The 24,286-nt window shown below is 37.8% G+C and overlaps 1 protein-coding gene across 1 annotated transcript in view; it reads left to right on the top strand.

Annotated features, from left to right (window-relative positions):
- Positions 1 to 24,286, top strand: part of NARS2 (asparaginyl-tRNA synthetase 2, mitochondrial) — a 130,770-nt gene that overhangs the window by 73,799 nt on the left and 32,685 nt on the right. The window contains exon 7 of the mRNA XM_028116070.2: positions 20,941 to 21,073. Coding sequence (XP_027971871.1) covers positions 20,941 to 21,073 — 133 coding nt within the window. The remainder of the gene's footprint in view (positions 1 to 20,940; positions 21,074 to 24,286) is intronic.

The raw sequence follows: 24,286 nt of genomic DNA, 5'->3' as shown, positions 1-24,286 counted from the left end.
TTTTTTCTCTATAGCTTAGCCTTTGAGCTTTTGGATTTAGGGACTTTAATAACTTTATTATTACAGAATAAAGACTTAAATACCTGTTGGAAAGGATTTCTATCAATTATATTTATATAAAGAATTGAAATTGTCTGCTTATGCTTATCTTCCCATTAGCCGACAAATTCCTCCAACTGTATCTTGTTCCTCTTTGTCTTCATAGTTTCTGTTACTACCATTTGCCTGATTCAGAGCTCAAAAATCAATCTCAATTTGATTGAACATTTGTTGAGAGTCAACTGTGTGCCAAACACCAGGTTAGGTGCTGGGATGCAAAGATGAACAAGACAGATATGATCCCAATCTTCATGACCCCATACAATCTAATGAACAAGATAAGCATTAAATAAGAAATTCAGTGTAGTAGCTGTTACACAAAAGACTGTCCTGAGGCAAGAACAGCATATGGCAAGGGAATTTCAACCTTGTCTAAGTTGAATTGAATTTAGAAGTAACCTTATCAGTAGAATGATTACATGAGAGTGCATTTTAAAATGTCATTTATATTTAATGACCACTGCCTGTTATATTTAGTTTGGATTCTATTGCTTTTCTGTTCTTGGGACAACAGAAATCTAGTTAATACAACTTTTCCCTCCAATTGTAGAGCATTTTATGATGTACAGTCTTTTCGTTACCCCAGTACATGTTATCTGTATTTGGTTGTGGAATGTCTTTTGGTACTTTTATGTCATGTTTGATACATTATCCTTGAATGAATTATATTTAGCCAAATCATGAAAAGCTAGCAAACAATCTAGCTTTTCTGTCCTGTTCCTTTATCTACTTCCAAATACTTGGAGTCTTTTATTAAACTTTATATGAAAAGGTTGTGATTTTGTATCCTATCTGACTTTAGGGCAACAGCCAGAATAAGAGGGATGTAGACATCATGGTCTAAAGAAATGGTTGAAGAAACTGAATAGGTTTAACATAGGAAAGACAAAGGGGAGACATGCTTTGAAATTTTCTCAGATCTATTTGTTGGGCTTTGGTGAGAGCCCTGGATGCAGATGAGTAAGTGATTTTTTAAAATTTTTTATTGTTATGTTAATCACCATATATTACATCATTTGTTTTGGTATAGTGTTCCATGATTCATTGTTTGTTCATAACACCCAGTGCTCCATGCAGAATGTGCCCTCTTTAATACCCATCACCAGCTAACCCATCCCCCTACCCTCCTCCCCTCTAGAAACCTCAGTTTGTTTTTCAGAGTCCATCATCTCTCCTGGTTCGTCTCCCCCTCTGACTTACTCCCCTTCATTCTTCCTCTCCTGCTATCTTCTTCTTTTTCTTTTTTCTTAAAATATGTTGCGTTATTTGTTTTGGAAGTACAGATCTGTGATTCAACAGTCTTACACAATTCACAGCGCTCACCGTAGCACATACCCTCCCCAATGTCTATCACCCAGCCACCCCATCCCTCCCACCCCCGACCACTCCAGCAACCCTCAGTTTGTTCCTGAGATTAAGAATTCCTCATATCAGTGAGGTCATATGATACATGTCTTTCTCTTATTGACTTATTTCACTAAGCATAACACCCTCCAGTTCCATCCATGTCGTTGCAAATGGCAAGATCTCATTCCTTTTGATGGCTGCATAATATTCCACTGTGTATATATACCACATCTTCTTTATCCATTCATCTGTCGATGGACATCTTGGCTCTTTCCACAGTTTGGCTATTGTGGACATTGCTGCTATAAACATGGGGGTGCACGTACCCCTTCGGGTCCCTACATTTGTATCTTTGGGGTAAATACCCAGTAGTGCAATTGCTGGATCGAATGGTAGCTCTAATTTCAGCTGTTTGAGGAACCTCCATACTGTTGAGTAAGTGATTTTTTAAAGAACAACTTTACTGAGATAGAACTCACCATAAAATTCACCCTTTAAAATGTACAATTTAGTAGTTTTTACTATATTCACAAAATTGTGCAACTGTAATTAGGGCCCAAGGGTTCAAGAGCCCCTGGCTCTGGGGGTCCCAAAGAGACCTGGTTTGGCCACTTGCTGCTGGCAAAACCCAAAGGCAGAAAGACAGGTGGTGAAACAAGAAAGGAATTTATTTCAGTGAGGCCAGCCCCTGGAAGATAGTGGACTACTATCCCAAAGACTGTCTCCAAAGTGCTGAAAATACTTTCAGGTTTATAATAAGGAAGATGCGGGACAGAGATCCATGAGTGTGTGCAGGTGGGCAGTAAAGGTCAGGTCAGTCATTGTCTTAGGGGTGACTCATGTGAGGACTTGCTGATTTCAGGGCAGTCAGTGCTCAAGGGGGTAGTTTTGTTTCCCATTCTGGGATGCTTTGTCCACCGGGTCTTTTGCCCAAGTGAAAAGATAAGCTTCATTAGTTAGAAAATACAGTCTGAAGTCAAAATGGTGACAGTTTAAGGCATAGCTGGGTCCTGTTTCACAACCATCACCACTATCTAATTTTATATTTTCATTGCTTCAGAAAGAATTCCCTTACACATGAGTAATCACCTCCCGTTCCCCACAGCTCCTGGCAACCACTACCGAATCAAAAACAAGGGGAGTGCGGCCCAGCAGTCTGTGTCATGACAAACCTACCAGGTAGTGATGCTGCTGAGGACTACTGCCCTAGAGAACAACTCTCTGTTCCCTGTTTGGTGGGGACATCTGGCCTCCAGTCATTCTGGGGGAAGTTGGAGAGAGCTGACAGTTCCATATGCAAAATCTATCAATGAATCTCCGTTTTCTCCATCTCCAGCCTCACCATGGTTCTGTGTGCAGGTCACCTCCTTTCTGCTACAGCATGCTTACTCTGTATTCTAGATAATGGTTTCCATGCTTTGATACATCAATCGTCACTCAACCACTGTTTTCTGTCCTCCAAAGATTGGTTGAGATCTCTTGTCCACTGAGGGTCCCCTTCTTCTTTCTTCCTTTTAACTTACCTTAAGATTGTCTCAGGAAGGAGTGAATGTAAATATCTGTGCTTTTTTAAAAAAAGATCTAATTGTCTTTATTAAATGATTCATGAATTGGGCATTACCCCATCTAGCAAGTAAAGGGGGGGGCTTTGTAAATATCTGTGTTTAATTCACTATTTGAACTTAATTTTTACTAGCTTGAGTGGTAATAGTTTTCTCTTCTCCTAGTTAGGCTGTGCATTATTTGCATGACGAGTTAGTGTCTTTGTCTAATGCATTAACTCTGCGGTATCTGCAATCACCTTGCAAGTCTAAACATGGGATTCTCTATTTCTAGTCTTGCTTTCCTTTGTGACGGCAGTTACTAATTTCCCTTTACTCAAGTGTATGAGAGAATAGCCCCATTCTTCTATTATCTCACTCAGGTCTGGCTGAGCAGAGTATCTAAAGGATTGAATGCCTTTGAAATAAGCAAGTTTGGTGTAAGTTAAAAAAAAAATTACCAGTCAATCCTTTGAGGAATGATACAAATAAAACTCATTTTGCATAAAATGCAATGCCTGTGGGCATTGTCTAAAAGCAAATGCAGGTTACTATAGTGAGACACCAATTAATCCTTAGTCATTTGACCATTATGGACAGTAATTGGAGCTATAAAAAGCAAAACTGATATTGTTACTTCTTACAATTACTGTGTAATCTTGTCCAAATTCTATTTTGCTCTGGTGGGTTTAATTACTTTTTTAGGAAAGGGAAAACAAAAAATCTGTGTTTGTTACATGTTTGCAGAATTTAGATTATGTTGAGAACAGAGAAAATTTGTCATTTTGACTTTTTTCCCCAGCTTGTTTTCTTCTACCTAAAAATAACTGTGGGTACTCATTTATTCAGCAATAATTTTAGTGTTCACCCAAATGGTATGTAACTGTTGGACACCAAGGAGGATGTTCAAAATATGGGACAGACTTGTTGATTGACACATAGAGGGTTTCCAGTGCTGTTAGATAGTGAAGTAGCTACTGAGATAATGTTATCCCTACCAGAACGTGCTGAATTTACTCCAAGTAAACAGTCATACAGTTAGATTGCAATCAGAATTCTCCTTCTATACGTACTAGTTTTATAGGTTTAATATCTGAGCCTCTACTTCTGACTATAAAGATGAATGAAAATGGCCACCTTGCCAAACCAATGTGAGAATTAGATGCTATGTAAAGCCCAGCATTTATCACAGTTTGACACTGAAATGGTAAGTGCTGTGGTGATGGTCGTCATGACATCTGGAGAGCCCAGGGTGATTATAAAGAAAGAAGCCAGGGTGTTGTAACCCGGAAGAATAGCTGGCAGCCAGTAATCCAGTTGTTTTACAAGAGTAGCAGCCCTAGAGTTGACACAAAGCGGAGGATTGAGACAAATAGTGAGTCTGTCAGAATTCAGATCTCACAAGACAGGTCAGAAGGTTAAACTAAACCAGTACCTGTGAGAATTTGAAGACCAAATCAGAAGTAAACTCTGAGAGCAGATGAGGTCATAATCTACCTTAAGAGCTGTGGCCAGTTATGTTGACAGTGATCTATCACTGTGTTCTAGGTTCTTTTGTTCTTCAAAGTAGATCATTGCTGTGCCCCTTCTATGTTTCCAGTTGCATGACACTTCACCCTTTATAGTTTAATTGGGGTGTGATTATAATTTAAGTAATTAGGTAACAGGACAATTGAGTAATTAGGCCAATGCATGAATAAGCTCTTTTTGTTATTGTTGTGTCTCAACTTTGTTAAATATCCTTTATATACAAAAAACCACCCATTTTAAATGTACAGTTTAATAAATTTTGACAAATTTATAAAACCTTATAACCTCTACTCTAATAAAAATAAAAAAATACTTCTCTCCAAAAAAAAAAGTCCCCTTATATCTCTTTGCAGTCTCTGTGCCTGGCCCCAGGTCGTAAACAACCATTGATCTACTTTCTGTAGTCACAGATTAGAATTTCCTTTTCTAGAATTTCATATAAATGGTTTTTATATAATACTTTATTTAGGTTTATGTAAGTGGTATCATACAGTATTTACTCGTTTGTATCTGACTTCTTTCACTCAACATAATGCTCTTGAAATTCATCCAGTTGGTTTGTTCCTTTTTATTGCTGAATATTATTCCATTGCATGGGTATACAATTTTGTAATTCATTTATCTTTTTTATTTCATATTTTTTAAAGATTTATTTATTTCATTTTATTTTTATTTTTTAATTCAATTAATTAACATATAATGTAGCATTGGTTTCAGAGGTAGAGGTCAGTGATTCATCAGTCTTATGTAATACCCAGTGCTCATTACATCGCGTGACTGCCTTAATGTCCCTCACCCAGTTACCCCATCCCTCCACCCTCCTCCCCTCCACCAACTCTCAGTTTGTTTTCTATGATTAAGACCCCCTTATGGTTTGTCTCCCTCTCTGATTTCATCTTGTTTTATTTTTCCGTCTCTTCCCCTATGATCCTCTGTTTTGTTTCTTAAATTTCACATATCAGTGAGATCATATGATAATTGTCTTTCTCTGATTGGCTTATTTCACTTAGCATAATACCCTCTGGTCCCATCCTCGTCATTGCAGATGGTAAGATTTCCATTTTTTGATGGTAGAGTAGTATTCTATTGTGTATATATACCACATCTTCTTTATCCATTCATCTGTCAATGGACATCTGGACTCTTTCCATAGTTTTGCTATTGTGGACGTTGCTGCTATAAACATTGGGGTGCAAGTGCCCCTTTGGATCACGACATTTATATCTTTGGGGTAAATACTCAGTAGTGAAATTGCTGAGTTGTAGGGTAGCTCTATTTTCAACTTTTTGAGTAACCTCCATGCTGTTTTCTAGAGTGGCTGCAACAGCTTGCATTCCCACCCGCAGTGTAGGAGGGTTCCCCTTCCTCCACATACTCGCCAACATCTATCATTTCCTGACTTGTTAATTTTAGCCATTCTGACAGGTGTGAAATGGTATCTCATTGTGGTTTTGATTTGTATTTCCTTGATGCCGAGTGATGTTGAGCATTTCTTCATGTGTCTGTCGGCCATTTGCATGTCTTCTTTGGAGAAATGTCTGTTCATGTCTTGTGCCCATTTTTTGATTGGATTATTTGTTCTTTGGGTGTTGAGTTTGATAAGTTCTTTTTTTTTTAAGATTTTATTTATTTGACAGAGAGAGAGAACAAGCAGGGGGAGCAGCAGAGGGAGAGGGAAAAGCAGACTCCCTGCTGAGCAGGGAGCCCAACTCAGGGCTCAATCCCAGGACCCTGGGATCATGACCTGAGCCAAAGGCAGACGCTTAACTGAATGAGCCACCCAGGTGCCCTAGAGTTTGATAAGTTCTTCATAGATTTTGGATACTAACACTTTATCTAATAAGACATTTGCAAATATCTTCTCCCATTCTGTCGGTTGTCTTTTGGTTTTGTCGACTGTTTCCTTTGCTGTGCAAAAGCTTTTTATCTTGATGAAGTCCCAGTAGTTCATTTTTGCCCTTGCTTCCCTTGCCTTTGGTGATGATTCCAGGAAGAAGTTGCTGCAGCTGAGGTCAAAGAGGTTGCTGCCTGTGTTCTTAAGGATTTTGATGGACTCCTGTCTCACATTTAGGTCTTTCATCCATTTTGAGTTTATTTTTGTATGTGGTGGAAGAAAGTGGCCCAGTTTCATTCTTCTGCATGTGGCTGTCCAGTTTTCCCAACACCATTTGTTGAAGAAACTGTCTTGTTCCATTGGATATTCTTTTCTCCTTTGTCAAAGAGTAGTTGACCATAAAGTTGAGGGAATTCATTTATCTTTTGACGGGCATTTGGGTTGTTTCCAGTTTGGAGCTGTTATAAATGAAGCTTTATGAAAATTTATGCACAAGTCTTTGTGTGCACATGTTTTCATTTCCTTTGGGTAAATACCTAGGAATTGCTGGGTTGTATAGTAAATGTATGATTAACTTTATAAGAAACTGCCAAACAGTTTTTCAGAGTACTTGTACTATTTTGTATGCCCACCAACAAAGGATGAGAGTTTTGTTTGTTCCCCATATTTGATAAAAATTGGTGTCGTCAGTATTTTTTTAGTCATTCTAGTAAGTATATGTCTCATTACAGTTTTAATTTGTATTTTTGTCATGACTAATACTGTTGAACTTTCTTTTCTCATGTGCTTATTGGCCATTCAAATAGCTTCTTTTGTGAACTATCTTTTTAGTTCTTTTGCCTGTTTTTGTTAGGTTGTTTGTCTTTTTATTATTTAGTTATAACAGTTATATGCTCTGGATACTAGACCTTTATCTGATGTAGTGTAGATACTTTCTCCCAGCATGCCTTGCTTTTTACAGTTCCTGTTGAAGACCAGAGTTTTTAATTTTATTGGTGAATACTTTATCACTTTTTTCTTATATAATTCATGATTTTTATGTCTTATTCAAAAGATTACAAAGATTTTCTCCTATTTTTTTCCCTAGGAATTTTGTCATTGTAGCTTGTACATTTGGTCTGTGATCTCCCCTACTAGTCTATATAAGCTCCTTGAAGGCAAAAGCCTGTGCCTGATTTATGTCTGTATTTTCCAGGGTGCCTGGGTGGCTCAGTCAGTTAGGCATCTGCCTTCGGCTCAGGTCATGATCCCAGGGTCCTGGGGTTGAGTCCCGCATTGGGCTCCCTGCTCAGCGGGGAGCCTGCTTCTCCCTCTGCCTGCTACTCCCCCTGCTTGTTCTCTCTCTCTGACAAATAAATAAAATCTTAAAAAAAAAAAATCTGTGTTTTCCATAGTGGTAGTTGTCTAATAAAAGTTTAATGAAGAAATAAATGAATATGATTTCATGATACATAATGCCAATTGTAAGATAAGAACAGATAGCTAGGCCCAAAGCTTCTGTATCTGTTTCTTCTTGGCTGCTCTGACCTGTGGGCCTGAATTACTTCTGTGCTTTTGACTTATTTCACCAATCTATTCTAGTTAAAAGAAAAAAAATTCCATCAGAAAATGCATTAATAAACTTGAAACAATATTGTATTGGACCTCGTTAGATATTTTAAAGTAACTTTATTAAATGAAAGTAAAATTTCAGGGGCACCTGGGTGGCTCAGTTATTGAACATCTACCTTCGGCTCAGGTTATGATCCCAGGGTCCTGGGATCAAGTCCCGCATCGGGCTCCCTGCTCAGCGGGAAGCCTGCTTCTCCCTCTCCCACTCCCCCTGCTTGTGTTCCCTCCCTCGCTGTCTCTCTGTCAAATAAATAAGTAAAATCTTAAAAAAAAAAAAAAAGTAAATTTCATTTTACCTTCCCATGTTGTTGGTATGAATTTCTCTTTGTATGAATTTAGAAAATCTAGTGTTAATAAAAAAAATTTGGGGGGCGCCTGGGTCGCTCAGTTGGTTCAACGTCTGCCTTTGACTCAGGTCATGATCCCAGGGTCCTGGGATTGAGCCCCGCATTGGGCTCCCTGCTCAGCAGGGAGCCTGCTTCTCCCTCTCCCTCTGCCGCTCCCCCTGCTTGTGCTCTCTCTCTCTTCTGTCAAATAAATAAAATCTTGAAAAAACAATTTTTTAAATCACCTGTAAACTATGTACATTAATTCTAGAAACCACTAAAACACTTCTGTATATTTTACTTTAGTAAGACAGATTTGCTTCTTTTTTACAAAATAAAAGGAAACTTCATTTTTGCTCCTTTAGAAGAACTTGGTAAAAGAAACTCAAGCAGCCATGGTTTTTGCTTCTCTCTCACAGTAGAAATTAGTAACAAATAAGCTCAGTCACATATGTTGGTTGATAATCATACTATTTTTCTCTTATGTCAATCCCCACTTTATCTCCTGTGATATACCCCTACCCTGAGAAAATAAAACCCATGTTTTGCCACTTGAAACAGGTGCTTAGGACAGATAAACATACGTGTCATACAAATCTCTACAACTTGGAGAATATGCAGAACCTGAACCAGCTGTATTTCACATTTAAGAGGCAGATTTAATGTGTGAATTATGATGGAGGTTGGGAGATAAAAATAAAAACCTAAATGTTTTTGTTTGTGAAACATCTTTTAGTGACTTTTATGTAGTTTCTTCAACTGGGTAATTACTCTGTGCTTTCCTCATCATTCTACTTCAGGACAGTATAGTGTAAGGTTCAATGAGAACATTTGAACTCTAGGCAGACAGTACTTTAGGGACTACTGTACAAAGAACTATCTCAGAATTTACAAGCATGCCCTTTATAGCCAAAATATGTGTTTGATTTGACAATTCTGGTGTTTCACTTATAGCTCTTGAGAGTTGGTGTGACATGGGAATTTGAAGATAACTGCTCAAATTAGTTCAATCCAAAGTCTCTCTACATTTTCTGTAGATCACACCATAATTCATATCATTAAAACTATTTGTTGTTAGTATTTTTACAGCAATCAGTCTTTCTTCCTGGCATTTAGCAACATACTTTTAAGTGAAACCAAATCAAAAAAGGGAAGAACTATCCATTGCATCATATATGTTTTTAATGTTCCTTCTTAGGGAGCCGTTATCATTGGAGAATAGTTGGTTCATCCTCATCTTTAGAAGATGAATAAGATGGCTAATAATATGCCCACAGGATGATTCAATAAGCCTATCAAAGCCTGATTCTCATAGTTAGGCATGCACATAGATGGAAAGTTAACAGAAGCTAGAAACATTGATTACTGAATAAGTCTTAGGTTGTGTGTCAGTGCCTTTCAGAAAGCCATTTTATCAGAAGAAGGGAGCTATGCCTGCAAACACAAAGAAGTAGGACATTAGTTTTATAAAGCAACAGATATGAGATGGGAGGAGAGCCACAGGGACCTGACATGGCAGATCGGTAGCCATGGGAAACATAAAATATGTATGACTAGGCACTGGGACAAATTCAGGAAGCTGTACCCAGAATTCTGTCCTCCATTGATCTCTTCCCTCATGTTGCATTGTCTGAGCACACATTTTTTACAGTTGATTATTTTCTGTAGATACTGGGATTTCAACAGTCTACTTTGGTACTGGACAGCAGGACTTAGTGCAGTGATGGAAGTGTTCTGTATCTGCACTGTCCAGTATGGTAGCCACTAGCTATATGTGGCTGTTGAGCACTTGACATGTGGCTAGTTTGAGGAACTGAATTTGTATTAATTTTATTTAATTTATATAGTGTAGATTTAAGTAGCCATATGTGGCTAGTAGCCACCATATTGAACAGTGCAGATTTAATTGGCCTCTGTCCAGAGCGTAAAGCATTGAAGTCACCCATGTCATATGCTGTTAGGAGGTTTCTCTTGTCCTTAGCAAAGTAGTAATGCTGGGCAAATGTAGGTACTCAGGGTATATTAATGTTTGTTGAATTAAATTGAATGGATAGTCAGAAGGGAAAGGTAGGAAGCGTGAAGAACTGAGTGGTGTCCTGGTAAGGTGTTTTGGGCTGATGCCAATGCCTGACCTTTAGTTTTTGTCTAATTTTGTCATTTTACTTTTTATTGTGTTTCATTAGCTTGTCCATCCTATGTCTTTTTTGATGTCTAAATATTGCATAGACACAAAATTTTAAACATATATAGGTAAAGTATAAAAAATAGTGATACATTCACCACCCCATCTTCTCAAAATGTTTCATTTCTTTACTTTCCTGTATGTACTTTCCCCTTCCCTCCCCATGAGAGCTAGCCTCAATTTTGTGTTTATAATTTTTTCTTTATAGTTTCATCACATATATTCACAAACAATTCATTTTTTAGTTTTACAAGTTTTTGAATTTCATATAAATGGAATCATCTATATGTATTCTTCCATGACTTCCTTTATTCATTTAACATTATATTCCCAATAACATCCCCATTGTTACATTATATTCATGTTGCATAGTCCTCTCATTTTCACTATCATGGGTTATTCCTTTGTATGACTATGCCACAAATCATCTGTGTTATTACTGATGGGTATTTTTTCCTAATGTTTAGCTAGTGCATTACCATGCAGCTGTGAAATACATCACTTGGCACACACGTGAAAGACTTACTGCAAGGTCCAAACAGGTATTTCTCTATTCTGTGTCTCCCTCCTCCTCTCCTTTCTTTTGTTCTCCTCTCCCCCTTCCCTCTTCCCTTCCCCTCCCTTCTTCCTCTTCTCAAATTCAGGGAAAATGAATGCAGAGAAGTAGAGTTTTTTGTGGGTTTTTTGCATTATTTCTGGTAAGCTAAGTGCTCCTTTAAAAGCATCTTGCCTCTGTCTCTAATCCTCCATGGTCCCTTTATGCTTTTGTGTTCATAGAACAAGCGCAGATTGGGAGTCAGTCAAATAGCCACTAGCTGTATGTGTTGAAAAGTATTAGAAATGTCTTATTCATTCATAGTCTATAACTCTTATGCAAATGGTACTTTTTGTGAAATAACACCTCTTACATCAATTATTTGTCCCTTCTACGTTGCATTATAATTGGAAATTAGAGGGTCTAGATCAGTGGTTCTCAACTCCAGCTGTCCATTAGAATGTCTGGGGAGCCTTTTAAAAAATATCGATGCATCATATTTCAGCTTAAGCCCCCAGAAAAACAGATTTAATTGGTTTGGGGGAGTGACTGGGCCTCACGATTGTTTTTGAAATACCGTAAGTTATTTTATGCAGCCAAGATTGAGAACCATTCTAGATCAGTTGTCCTCAAAGTGTTGTCCTTGGACCAGCAGCATCAGCATCACCTGGGAACTTCTGTAAACTCTCAGGCCTCCCCTAAGACTTACTGAAGCAGAAACTCAGTGTGGGATCCTACAAGCCGTATTTTAACAAGTCCCAGGTGAGTCTAATGCACACTCAGATTGTAGAACCACTGCTGTAAGTCCTTTAAGCATTAACAACAAAGGTTCCTTTTACTCCAGTCCAACCTTGTAGAATCCACAGTGTTCCACAATAGCTCTAAAGACCTGAGAGTAGCTAAAGGAAGTGGGGAGATGGGAAGCATGCCACTAAAGAAGTCATTTTTGGTGAATGCCTGAGCAAAAGAGAGCTATAAAATATATCAGATATGTTATCATTTTTTGTAACCTAAAATGAACTGAAAAGGTGTCCTGATTGACCGCCAGTGCTTATAAATGAACATCCCCTTTCACCAAGAAGGGACTGTAGTTAGAGGAAAGCATAAGATCGAAAAGAGCAGCCGTAAGTGGTAGAAGAGGCAGTCTCAGAGACTGCCCGGTGATGAAAGGTGAGTCAGGAACATCCTGACGGTCAAGAACAGGATGACGACATAGGATAATGTTTTGTAGGGTAGCAAGGATAAAATAAAACATGTGAAGTGCCTCATGGACAATTAGTTCCAATAAACTAAAAAATTTTATTGTGATAAAATACACATAACAAGAAGTTTGTGCAACCAACACCACTGCCTAGTTCCAGAACATTTTTATCACCCCAAGAGGAAACCCCATACCCACGAAGCAGTTACTCTTCATTCCCCTTCTCCCTAGCCCTTGACATTCACTCTTCTGATTTCTGTCTCTATATATTTGCCTCTTCTGGATATTTCATAGAAATGAAATCCTTCATTATGTGGCTTTTTGTGTCTGCCTTCTTTAATTTCAGCATAATGTTTTCAAGGTTTATCCATATTGTGGGGGTATATCAGTAGTACTTCATTCTTCTTTCTGACTGAATAGTATTACATTGTGTGGATAGATCTCATTTGTTTTTTCATGAGTCTGTTAACATACATTTGAGTTTTTTCTACTTTTTGGCTATTACGAATAATGCTGCTGTGAACATTCAGGTACAAGGTTTTGTTTGAACATTATTTTCATTTCTTTGGGGTTTATACTCAGAAGTGGAATTGCTGGGTCATATGATAGTTCTAATATGTTTAACTTTTTGAGGGATCACCAAACCTTTCCACAGGAGCTGCAAGATTTTACATTCCCACCAGCAGTGTGTGAGGAGTTCCTCCACATCCTCACCAGAACAGCATTATTGTTCATTTAAAATTTTTAGTTATCAAGAGACTTTCTAAAAGGGATATTGATTATGGACTCTAAACATTTTTTAGAGTAGTGGTTCTTAATCAGGGGTTCACATAATAATTACCTATGGAACTTTTAAAAATACTCATGGCCAGTACCTTCTCTAGATTTTCTGAATGGAGGTCTCCAGAGGTAAAGTCCAGAAGTAATACTCCTCATGAAGAACCATTAGTGGTTCTCAAAGTTTGGCCTGGGAATCCCTGAGGCCCCCTGAGATCCTTTTAGGGGAGTCCTTTGAGATTAAAACTATTTTCATAATCATACTAAGACAGTACTTGCCTTTTTCATTCTCATTCTCATGAATGCACATTGAAGTTTTCTTTTTTTTTTTTTAAAGATTTTATTTATTTATTTGAGAGAGAGAGAATGAGAGATAGAGAGCACGAGAGGGAAGAGGGTCAGAGGGAGAAGCAGACTCCCTGCCGAACAGGGAGCCCGATGTGGGACTCGATCCCGGGACTCCGGGATCATGACCTGGGCCGAAGGCAGTCACTTAACTAACTGAGCCACCCAGGCGCCCGCACACTGAAGTTTTCCAAAGTCTTCATGACATGTGATACCATAGCAGATTGAATGTATAAGCAGATACGAGAATCCAGCTGTCTTCTATTAAGCCAGATATGAAAGAGATTTACAAAAAAGTAAAACAGTACTACTCTTACAAATTTTTATTAAAAAATTGTTCTTTATGACTTATAATGGGTTTATCATTGTCTTTAAGTTAATACAGTTTTTAAAATTTTCTCAGTTTTAATGGTACACACTGGTAGACATTACCTACATAAATGAAATCTCTTTGAAATCTTCAGTAATTGAAAGTATAAAGAGGTCTTGAGACCAGCAAAATGAGAAATGTAGACCTTTGGGAAAAAAGGAAACAAATAAAAACAGCTATTACCCATTTGTTGGACACTTACCATTTAGTTAATATTAGGTTAATCTTTTCACATATTTTGTTTCATTTTGTCTTTATAATAACTCCATGATGTATGTATATTTAACCCCATTTTCGCATGGAGAAATTTAGTCTCAAAGAACTTAACTTGGCTAGTTCATAAGTGGAGGAGCCAGGATTTCAATTTAAGTCTTTAGAATACATGTTCTTAATCATTACCATCACCTTAAAAAAGTAAGGGTCATCTGTACAGGAAATTGTTTTTGGTTCAATGCCATAATGACTCATCTACCTCTAGCATCAGGCCTCAGAAAGGTAACTTTTGAAATCTTTGTAGGCGTAAATAATACATAAATACCATGTGGTGCACATACTGGCCTGTTGTTCTCTTTAGTGGTCCTCAGTATAGGGACTATTAAATAAAAGAAATATAAGAAGGATAATCTAGGCATGAGTAGATGCAGTTAACAAAATGTTTACCTTTTTTGGAAAAGTGATTTTAGCGTCTTATTAAAACATGAGGATAAATATTCATTTAGAACAGTACACAAATTGTGGCCCTTTACAAAAATCTTACTTTCTGAGACCTCATATCCAGTCAGTCCTCTGAAGAGCCCATCATTGTAGGAATGATGAATTGGAATAATTGTTTCAACTTCTTGGTATCCTCTCTTACAACAGCCAAAAAATCGGGTACTGCTTTGTTTACATAGAATAAGACTTAGGGTAATTTTTTCATGTGATAATATTTCAGTTCGTCAAGAAATAAAATCTTTGCTAATTAGAGAAGTTCACCAGATCTAGTCCTTTTCAAAAATTTACTTGCTACCTACAGAGTAAAAACTAATTATGTGCAGTCACTTTTCAAAAAACTGATTCTGGGGCCGCCTGGGTGGCTCAGTTGTTAAGCATCTGCTTTCAGCTCAGGTCATGATCCCAGGGTCCTGGGATCAAGCCCCGAGTCGGGCTCCCTGCTCCTCGGGAAGCCTGCTTCTCCCTCTCCCATTCCCCCTGCTTGCGTTCCCTCTCTGCTGTCTCTCTCTCTCTGTCAAATAAATAAATAAAATTAAAAAAAAACAAAACTGATTCTGTTTCTCCTAGTACCTTCTGTGAAAGATTATTTCAGAGAATAGCAGAATTTTTTGCTTAGTAATTTATATTCTACTTGCTGTGTTCCTCTTCTTTCTCCTCTATCCTCACCTCCCATTCCAGTGCTTTTACAAAGATTCACTTTGGGGATCGGCATATTTTATAGAAAATGAGTTATTTGCTTATTTGACAAATAGTAATTGTCTAGTGTGTATTGGGCACTGAGTTAAGACCGAGGATACTATAATGAACCAAAACATAGATAAGGTCATGAAATCTACAGTCTAATGAAGTAGATAGACAGACATTAAACAAAGGATCACATTTTTTTTTTTAATTTTAAAAAGTGCTGTGAACAGTAGTACATGGTGTTATTAAAAAGAGCCTAATGAGGGGCGCCTGGGTGGCTCAGTCAGTTAAGCGGCTGCCTTCGGCTCAGGTCATGATCCCAGTGTCCTGGGATCGAGCCCTGCATCAGGCTCCTTGCTCAGCAGAGAGCCTGCTTCTCCCCCTCCCTCTGCCTGCCACTCCCCGTGCTTGTGCTCTCTCTCTCACTGTCTCTCTCTCTGTGTCAAATAAATAAATAATCTTTAAAAGAAAAAAAAAAGCCTAATGGGAGGACTGACCTAAGGTTAGAAGACTGAAGCCAAAGTGGGGCTCGGGGAAGGAATGAGTTCCATTTGTGACAAGTGAAAGGATCAGTCAAATACATGATACATGCTTCTGGAGCTTAGAGAAGAAATCTGGGCAGGAGATAGAAATGTGTGAATTGTGTGCCAGTAGTTAATTGAAATTGCTGGCTGAGGTGAGATCATTTAGGGAGAATGTATACAGTGAGAAAAGAAGAGAGCCTAGGGACTAAGTTTCGAGGAATTCTAGTCTTTACTGAACAGAATAGAATGTGTAAGGAGACAGAGATAGACATCAAATAAATAGGAGGAAAACTAGGAGAATTCAGTGTTAACTGTTTCAAGAGGAGAGAATCTTCCAAGGAGAATCAAATAAAATCCAGACTCTCCTTATTACCATGGCTTACAAGGAATGCCCTACATGATCCCTTCCCACCTCTTTGACCTCTTACCATTCATCTTGCTGCTGGCCTACTTTTGTTCTTTAAACATGTCAGGCTCGTTTCCTACATTAGGACCTATGTGCTTAGTGTTCCCTTTTCTGGAATGTCCTTCCCCCAATTCAGATTTCATCTCCTCAGGGAAGAGTAGCCAACCCTCTACTCTTTTAGCAGGATTGTTGTCAGGCTCTACTGATCTTTGAATCTCATTATATAGTTAAGATTATATTTTGTTTGGGCCTCAAACTCAGTTCCAGATCAAATATTTAGAACATGTTAAAGAAAATTATTTTTTAGAGATGGTTAGCAATGATGGTAGAGAATAATTTTTAGGTTTTAGAGTGCATCCTCCCTAAGGCATCTTGACATGAATTGTTGAAATGGTGAGAGCTATGTCTTATCCCCTTCCGCCAAGTGTATTGCAGGATGGTTAGAGGAATGGGGAAAACTGAAAAGGAGATGCCTGGAGTCCACTCTGTAGAAAGAATGAATGACAAATATGTAACAATATTGATAATCCAGTGGATTAAAAGCATTGGTAAAACATATGATTATTTTCTGAAAGATGGGAATACTATTAGACAAAGAAAGACTGTTTCAAAAACTAGTTTAAAGCTGTGAGTTCACTTTAGTTCAATGAATGTTTACTGAACTGACCACAGAGAAGTAATAGGAAGTTGGGAGTGCAGGCCTTAGGGAAAGTTGCTGATCGACCTTATGCTGAATAAGTTCTTCCCCAGCTGAAGAACAGTAATTCCTCTACTCTTTCGAAATATAAAGATTAGCTCTTGAATTTCAGGGCCAGAAAGAATAAATGGCCAAGCAATCAGTGACTATTTTATAATAATCCACTTGCCAATTTAGGGTTTCATAGAACTCCACAGAAGAAAGAAAATGACCTTTGTAGAACTTTGGGGGAGGGGAGTAACTTTATTTTTTATTTTTAAAGAGCCATTTTTGTAGTTAACTTGGTTGATGTGTATTAAATGTACTTTTGTTATCTTAAACATCTACTCCAAGCTCATGGACTTTCCTTATATAGTTTGCCTCTCTCCATAATCTGGCACGAGAATGCTTTTTAGTACTGAGTGTTTTCTTTTTCTGCTGGTCGCTTCTCACAGCAGTACTGGCCTTTCACCTGGTTTTGTGTCTTATTTTAGAAGTGGCCTTGTTCTCAGATCTTATTTTAAATGTTGGTTAGTCCAAGCCTTGCTGCAAATGGCTTTCCTGTCTGTGGAAGACAAAAAAGAAGAAGTCAGCATAAATTAAAATGAGAACGATTTCACATGGACCTAGAAACAAAATTGTTGTAAAAGACAGTAGAGATTAATGCCAAGCTGCCCCAGTCTCCTACTCAGTAAGAATTTGAAGACCAAAAAGGCTAATGACTTGCTCAAGGTTATAAAATATTGATGAAGATTTATCATTCTCCTTATTTACATGAAGGCAATATACCCTAGTGAGCTATAATTTTAACACATAAAACAAGCTATTCATAAGGAAGGTAAGTATACCAAACTGTTTACCCTAACTATCTTTGAGAACCATGGGTGGTGCATTACAAAGTTTTCTTCCTAATTCTCCAGGTTTGTCAGTGTTCAGTTACAAACATCAGTATTTTCATATCATTATGAAGGCTGTCACATCTGGATTCGAATCTGGCCTCTGCCACTTCCTGGGCTGTGTCTCTGTGACTTTGGGGAAAGCTGCTCAACCTCTTTGACCTTCCATGTCCTAGCCTGAAAAATAGAAGAAACAATACATACTTTATTGAGTTAACTATAAAGGAGTTAACTTTGAGATTCTTCCAGCTAGTGCCTTGCCCCCAAGGAGCACTTCTAATGGAGCGACCATCACTGTTAACTACAGCTGCTGTCCCAGCTTTTATCACAGAACACTGGGCACTGGCATAGGACGTCCATTCTCAAATGATTTAAATATTCATCTGCTTAAAGACCAGATGCTGAATTAGGCAGTTTTTTTTAACATACCTTCCAGTTCATTTTATCTTTCTGTTAATTCAGAGAAAGCACCATGGCCATCAGTTTTTACTTACCCTTTTAGAATAATACTTAACTCTTGGATACCTCAATCAGAGCCCGATCCTTATTATAGTTAAAATAAAAATCGCTGACCCTCTTTATTATTTTATATTAGAGAGCTTATCCTGCATTGCTAGGAAAAATTATTAACCATTGTTAAATTAAAAATCCCTATTGCTACTCATCTTTGAGCACTCTACATAGAATTGCCATGTGAGAAGCAGATGCCCTTGTGACTTGAATTTGTAATTCTTTTCAGAAACCACTGTTTTCTCTGTAACTGGTATCTTAATATGAATAATATGTCTCTTTTGAACAGCAATCTAAGATCACTGCCCATTTCTTGAAAGTCTCCCTCAGAGCCCCCAAAGTAAATTTCACTTATGCCCCCTAGTTTCTGTTTTTGCCCAGGAAAATCTCAACAAAAATATCCTTTGTTGTTAGTGAACATCTGTATACATAATCTTTTGTGATGCAGTCCCAGAAAAAAATGTCATTTCATTTATGTAGAAATACTATTGCCAACCTACCTAGAGATTGCATAGTCCCAGATTAGGAACTTATAATTTTTTAATTTATTGTTTGGGACAGGCCTAGATTGTTTGACCTATTTTAGGTACTAAGTAACAGCCACAGTAAAAAATCTGAGTATTTTTTTGTATATTATTTGTAATGTTACTGTTTGTGAGGATGCTGTACTTTTCCAGTTTACAACTGAGGAAGCCTGTCATCATCATTAGTACTCATTCATTCAGCATGAGCACCTGTTTTATCTTAGGCACTGGAGATGTAAATATGAATAAAACATGATTCCTGCTCTGGAAAATTTCATAGTTTATTGGGGGAGAAGGATACATATATAATTGCATTTCAAAGTGATATGTACTATATAATGAATATATGGACAAAATGTCATAGTCATGTAAAGGAGGGAACAGTAAATTTGGGGGTGTATGGTAAGGTTACAAAGAGAAAGTGGCATTTGGGCCAAGTCTTGAAGGAGAGATGGATTTGCCGTTTGGAGAAAGAGGAGCCAGAAATGGTCATTAGAGTCAGGGAACAGCCTAGCAAAGGCCTAAAGGCTTGCCCTGGCAAGCTATGTGAGGGGAGTGTCTTCAGCATAGCTAGAGAAAAGGCTTTATGAAGGAAAGTGAGTCAAAGTTAGGAGTTTGAATTTTATCATTTGAGCATTAGGAAAGCATTGAAAATTTTTGAATTATGGCTGATGTAATCAGGCTTGAGTTTGAAAGCTCATAATAGTTCAGGGTGGAGAAAGAAAGACAAGTGGCAGACACCAGGTAAAAAGTTGTAGTTCTCCAAGCAAGACACAGAAGTTTACACTAAGACCGTTTGTGTGTAGATTTAAAAAAAAAAGAAAAAAAGGCAGGGGGTGTGTCTCTAGATTTGAGAGCATTTTTGTAGGTGTAAAAAATATGATTTTGTGATGGATATGATACGGGAAGTGTGGGCAGGGGGAGATCTGGTTTGGGTGATGGGCTAGAGTAACTGAAATTAATAGAACTGGGGAAAGTGAAAAAGGAAGGGAAGGATTGTTCCTTGTTCTGTTTTTCGTCTGTTTTGGGAGCAGGCAAGGGTTTTCATTTTGCATAAGATAGGGTCAGTGTTTTCAGGAACATTCTAGCAGACACGTCTGGATCTGAATCACAGCAGAGAGGTTACCATAGTAATATTTTTGAGTTCTTACTGTTTATTTTTCCATTAAAAACTAAGGTTCTCAGAGGTTAACTGATTATGGTCTCAGGAAGGTGGCTGTAGAACCAAAACATAAATTCCTAAGCTTCTTACCAACTAGGCCTTAACTAAAATAGCCCTTTGGGGGAAAAAAAATCTCTTGATTTCCATTATAATTGTTTTACTGTTTCATTTCCCAGAGCATCTTTACTTAAAAATACAACAAAACAAAGCCCAACTGGTATATATATCCACAATCTTATTTTCTGCACTGTTTTCTGATCTTAATGTTTTTTGACTAATGCCAGTCAAATGAGGAGTGCTCGGGATAATAGCTGAGGAGTTCCAAACCTCTTGTTTGGTTCTAACAAAACCTTAAAATTCAAAGATCAGATAGTCCTCAGGAAATACTCATTATTTCACATATGTTTGATCTGATCCCAGTTGTTGCTCTGATTACAAATGAGGGAAATGAGAAGTTTTGAAGAATGAATGTGTAGTGTCCACTTTTCTGCAGGAATTGAAAAGTAAAAATTTCCCCCACTATTGGGATTATTGAGCTAAGAGCTATTCTCTTGAACACCAGAGAATAAAGTAGACAGTTCTTCAAAATCCATCCTCACCCCCAAGTTTCAGGGGTCACAGTGTTCATTGAAACACTTGGGTGTTTGTGAAGGACTTGAGTAGACTTCAAAACAAGGCATTGTACACATCTGACACCCTTTTTTCACATATTTTAAAAAATAATTAGCATCCTTTATCCACGTGAAATTCTAGTTTTAACTGTTACTGTATAGATTCTCTGTGAAGCTCCTTGGGCTGTGGTGTTTTTCCATTACTTTGTTCTTGATGCTGTGAAATGTAGTTGCCTGTGTTTAAGACAGAGGCAATAGAGTGCACCCAGAAGTGGCTATAATTCTATATTTAGTAAGCCGTAGGGTTTGCAAAGCATTTGCAGATTCCTTCGGGATAAAATGGTTTCTATAAATGTAACATTTTTAATGAAACTATTATTATCATCCATTAGAGAAATATAGCAGTTAAATGTGTGGGGTTTGTGGACAAGACAGAGGCACAAAACTTTTTTTTCTTAAGAGTACACTGAGTATTTTAAATACTTAAAAGTAATCATGTGAATCCTATTTTTATACCTTTAATCTTGAATTGCAGAGCTTTTACTCAAGTGTTTACCTTTGGTCCAACATTCCGAGCAGAGAATTCTCAGAGCCGGAGACACCTGGCAGAGTTTTACATGGTAGAAGCAGAGATTTCTTTTGTTGAGAGTCTTCAAGATCTCATGCAGGTAGGTACACAAGTTTTAAAACAGTTTCTAAATAACATATCTGTGACATTAAAATGCTTCTGTATACATTTTCACCTTGGACATCTGTGCATTATAGGTGTTAATGGAGTGAAGAAGATGGGGAACTACTTAATTTGATAAACATCTACTGAATCCCTTTAAAGTACAAGAGTCAGATTTAAGTTCATATCCCAGCTCTGCCATTAATTTTGTTTTGATGTTACCAAACCTTGGTGATCCTTAGCTTCCTCAACTATAAAATGAGAATAATAGTAACTATTTCATAGGGAGTAAATGCAATAATGGATGTATAATGTAAAGGATCTAGTATTGAGCTTAGCATATAGCAAGCTCAATAAATAATAGCTCTTGTTATTTGTTAGGCAAATAAATAAAACATCTTTATATTTAGAGAAACATCTACATAGCTGTTTTGGAAAGCATCTACAGGAACCATCAGAGCTCTGTTTTGGGGACAAGAGATAAGTCCAGAAAGATAGTCAAGAGTTAAGATCTTGAAAGAAAGACTTTGTAAATGCTATGCTAAGTAGTTCAGAAGGTGAAAGAGAGAGTTCTCAGTTGGGAAAGGCCATGGTCAATTATAGTTTAGAAACATCTCTCTAGTGATAATATTAAGAATGATTCAGAGGGGGATAAAAATGAGGGTGGGAGTCCTTTTAGGAGGCTGTGGCCATAGTCCAGTTAGAGCACATAAGCTCTGAAGTTGGATGGACCAGGAATTGATTTTTAGTTCCACCACTTGCTTTGTGATCTTAGACAAGGAAGTTAATTTTCTGAGCCTCAGTTTCCTCACCTGTAAAATGAGAATAATAGTTCCTACTTTATAGGGTAGTTCAGAGGATTACACAGATTATATGTATAAGTCACATAGAATAGTTCATGGCACTTTGCACCCAGAAATTATTGACTGTTATTATGAATTCTCTACCTATTACCATTAATATCTTAGTTTGGATTTGTAATCACAGGATGTTTAACAATTTTCGTCACCTCTCAACTTCTATTCATTTTGTATCTTTCTACTCTTATCCAGTAAATGACCCAATTCCACTTAAAACATAAATAGCACATATATTGTCAAAAAGAATGGACTTACTTTTTTTATTATCCTATCTTGGTTGGATTTCCTAGTAAACAAACTAAAGCAGAGATTTGGGGGGTGGGCGGTTATTGGGGAATGCTCTAGAGAACAACATCTGTAAGGAAAGGAAGAAAGCAGCATTGGGCAGAGGGATAAGTTGAACTACAATGCATGTACAGAGGCCTTAGCCAAATCTTTGAGGAACTTTGGAGCAGGAATGGTCCTTCGTAGTTGTCGCATAGAAAGGCAAGGGGGTGGTGTACCTTTGTTCTTCCCCCATCAAGCAGTTACCTGACATGGGCTAGCCTTGAGAAGAGGCATACTCTTGGGTAGAATAGTACTCCTGGCCTGGCCAGTTCCTGAAGAGGGACTCAACTGGGAGCCATCAGTAATTAATATTCCCAGTGGATAAAGCTCTTGATCCTGAAGGGGTGTTTTGACCACACAGAGTATCCATTTATATACCACTTTAACATCTCCCACTGATTGTTGTGGACCATTGTCCCCCAGGGGACATTTTTGGTTGTCTCGAGGAAGTGGATGGAGGAGAGGGGAGAGTAGTTGCTACTGGCATCCAGTGGGTAAAGGCTAGGGATGTTGTTCAACATGCTAACATGCCCAGGTCCCTCCCCCTCAATAAAGAGTTATCTGGCCAAAAATGACAATAGTAACACTGTAAAGTAATCCTTTTCTAAAATGTGGGGATTCACGGGTCGCCTGGGTGGCTCAGTCATTAAGCGTCTGCCTTCGGCTTAGGTCATGGTCCCAGGGTCCTGGGATCGAGCCCCACATCGGGCTCCCTGCTCAGCGGGAGGCCGGCTTCTCCCTCTCCCACTCCCCCTGCTTGTGTTCCTGCTCTCTCTCTCTCTGTCAAATAAGTAAATAAATCTTTAAAAAATAAATAAATAAAATGTAGGGATTCAGGATCTGAGCCTCACAAGGAGTCAGTAAGATTCCTTAAGCAGCTTTTGGTTCCAGCCCACCACCCAATTCGGTATTACTCTCTCACTTAGGCAGTGAGAGTATTGTAAGCCACAGAACCACACCCTTTATCTCCCTGTTTCTGCCTTGACCCTGTCTCTCCTGCCCTCCCCCTGTAAATAGCAGAGAAAGGTTCCAAAGACATAAATTGTTAGAAATTATTAAATATTATAATTATATATTCTGTACCTAATAATTTTTATTTAGTATTCCACTGAGTATACTCAGCATACACTGTTCAATGATGTTTAATTAATTGAAATACGAACTTTTTCTTAAAGACAGAAAAAAGGTATGCTCCCCCCACAAGTAATCTTCTACTTCTCTTAATTTTCTCCCTTTTTTAAATTATATTCTGTGGAAATTATTATCTTGAAAATATTAAATCAGAATACTGTAACAAAGGATTTTCCCCTCATAAGGTATAAACAAATATTACTATTTTAGTGCCATTGAGTAATGTATTTTTAAAAACATCTGAAGGTTATGCTAACCCTTCAGTTAAGTTTCTGTTTTCTTCAAATATATTTATAGAGCATAGTCTGAAAGTCAAGGTTAGAGAAACCAATGATTTTCTTCTCCAAATGGAAATTTACTGCTCATATGAAAGACACCAGCTTAACATCGCCAGTGGTCAGTCTTCATCTTACAGATAGGTGTGTTGTGCACCTCAGCAGTGCAGACTTAGTATCCAGTCTGTTTTTGTTTGCTCCCCATATGTGTCAGCTTTTTTTAGTGATTGAGGTATATGACCCTTCATAAATCATTCAGTTACTTAGTGATTTCTTTATCTCACTACTCCCAGATCAAAAGTAATATAGCCTCAAGGTAAAAGATCTTTAGCCTCCTTTTGCTCTTCTTTCATCAGGTTATTCCTTACTCTTATACAAAATATATATGTAAATATAAAAATACAAAATATATAAAATACACACACACATACATATGCATATATATAAATGTATCTGGTTGTTTCTTGGTAATTAAGTACGTTCCTGTATCTGATCATACTGAGCTGGTGCAGTAGATGCTTGTTCCCTGCCCTGTGTCTCCAGCCTTGAGAGAGTGCACTAGGGATGCAGGAGAAGGAGGGAAGATCCCTGCCTCTGGGGTAGCCTGTACATACTGAG

Source organism: Eumetopias jubatus, unplaced genomic scaffold (genome assembly GCF_037043125.1).
Source record: "Eumetopias jubatus isolate StellerSeaLion01/CBP00866 unplaced genomic scaffold, mEumJub1_p1.0 scaffold_13, whole genome shotgun sequence".
Classification (NCBI taxonomy): Eukaryota; Metazoa; Chordata; class Mammalia; order Carnivora; family Otariidae; genus Eumetopias; species Eumetopias jubatus.
This window is presented reverse-complemented; position numbering and strand designations above follow the sequence as displayed.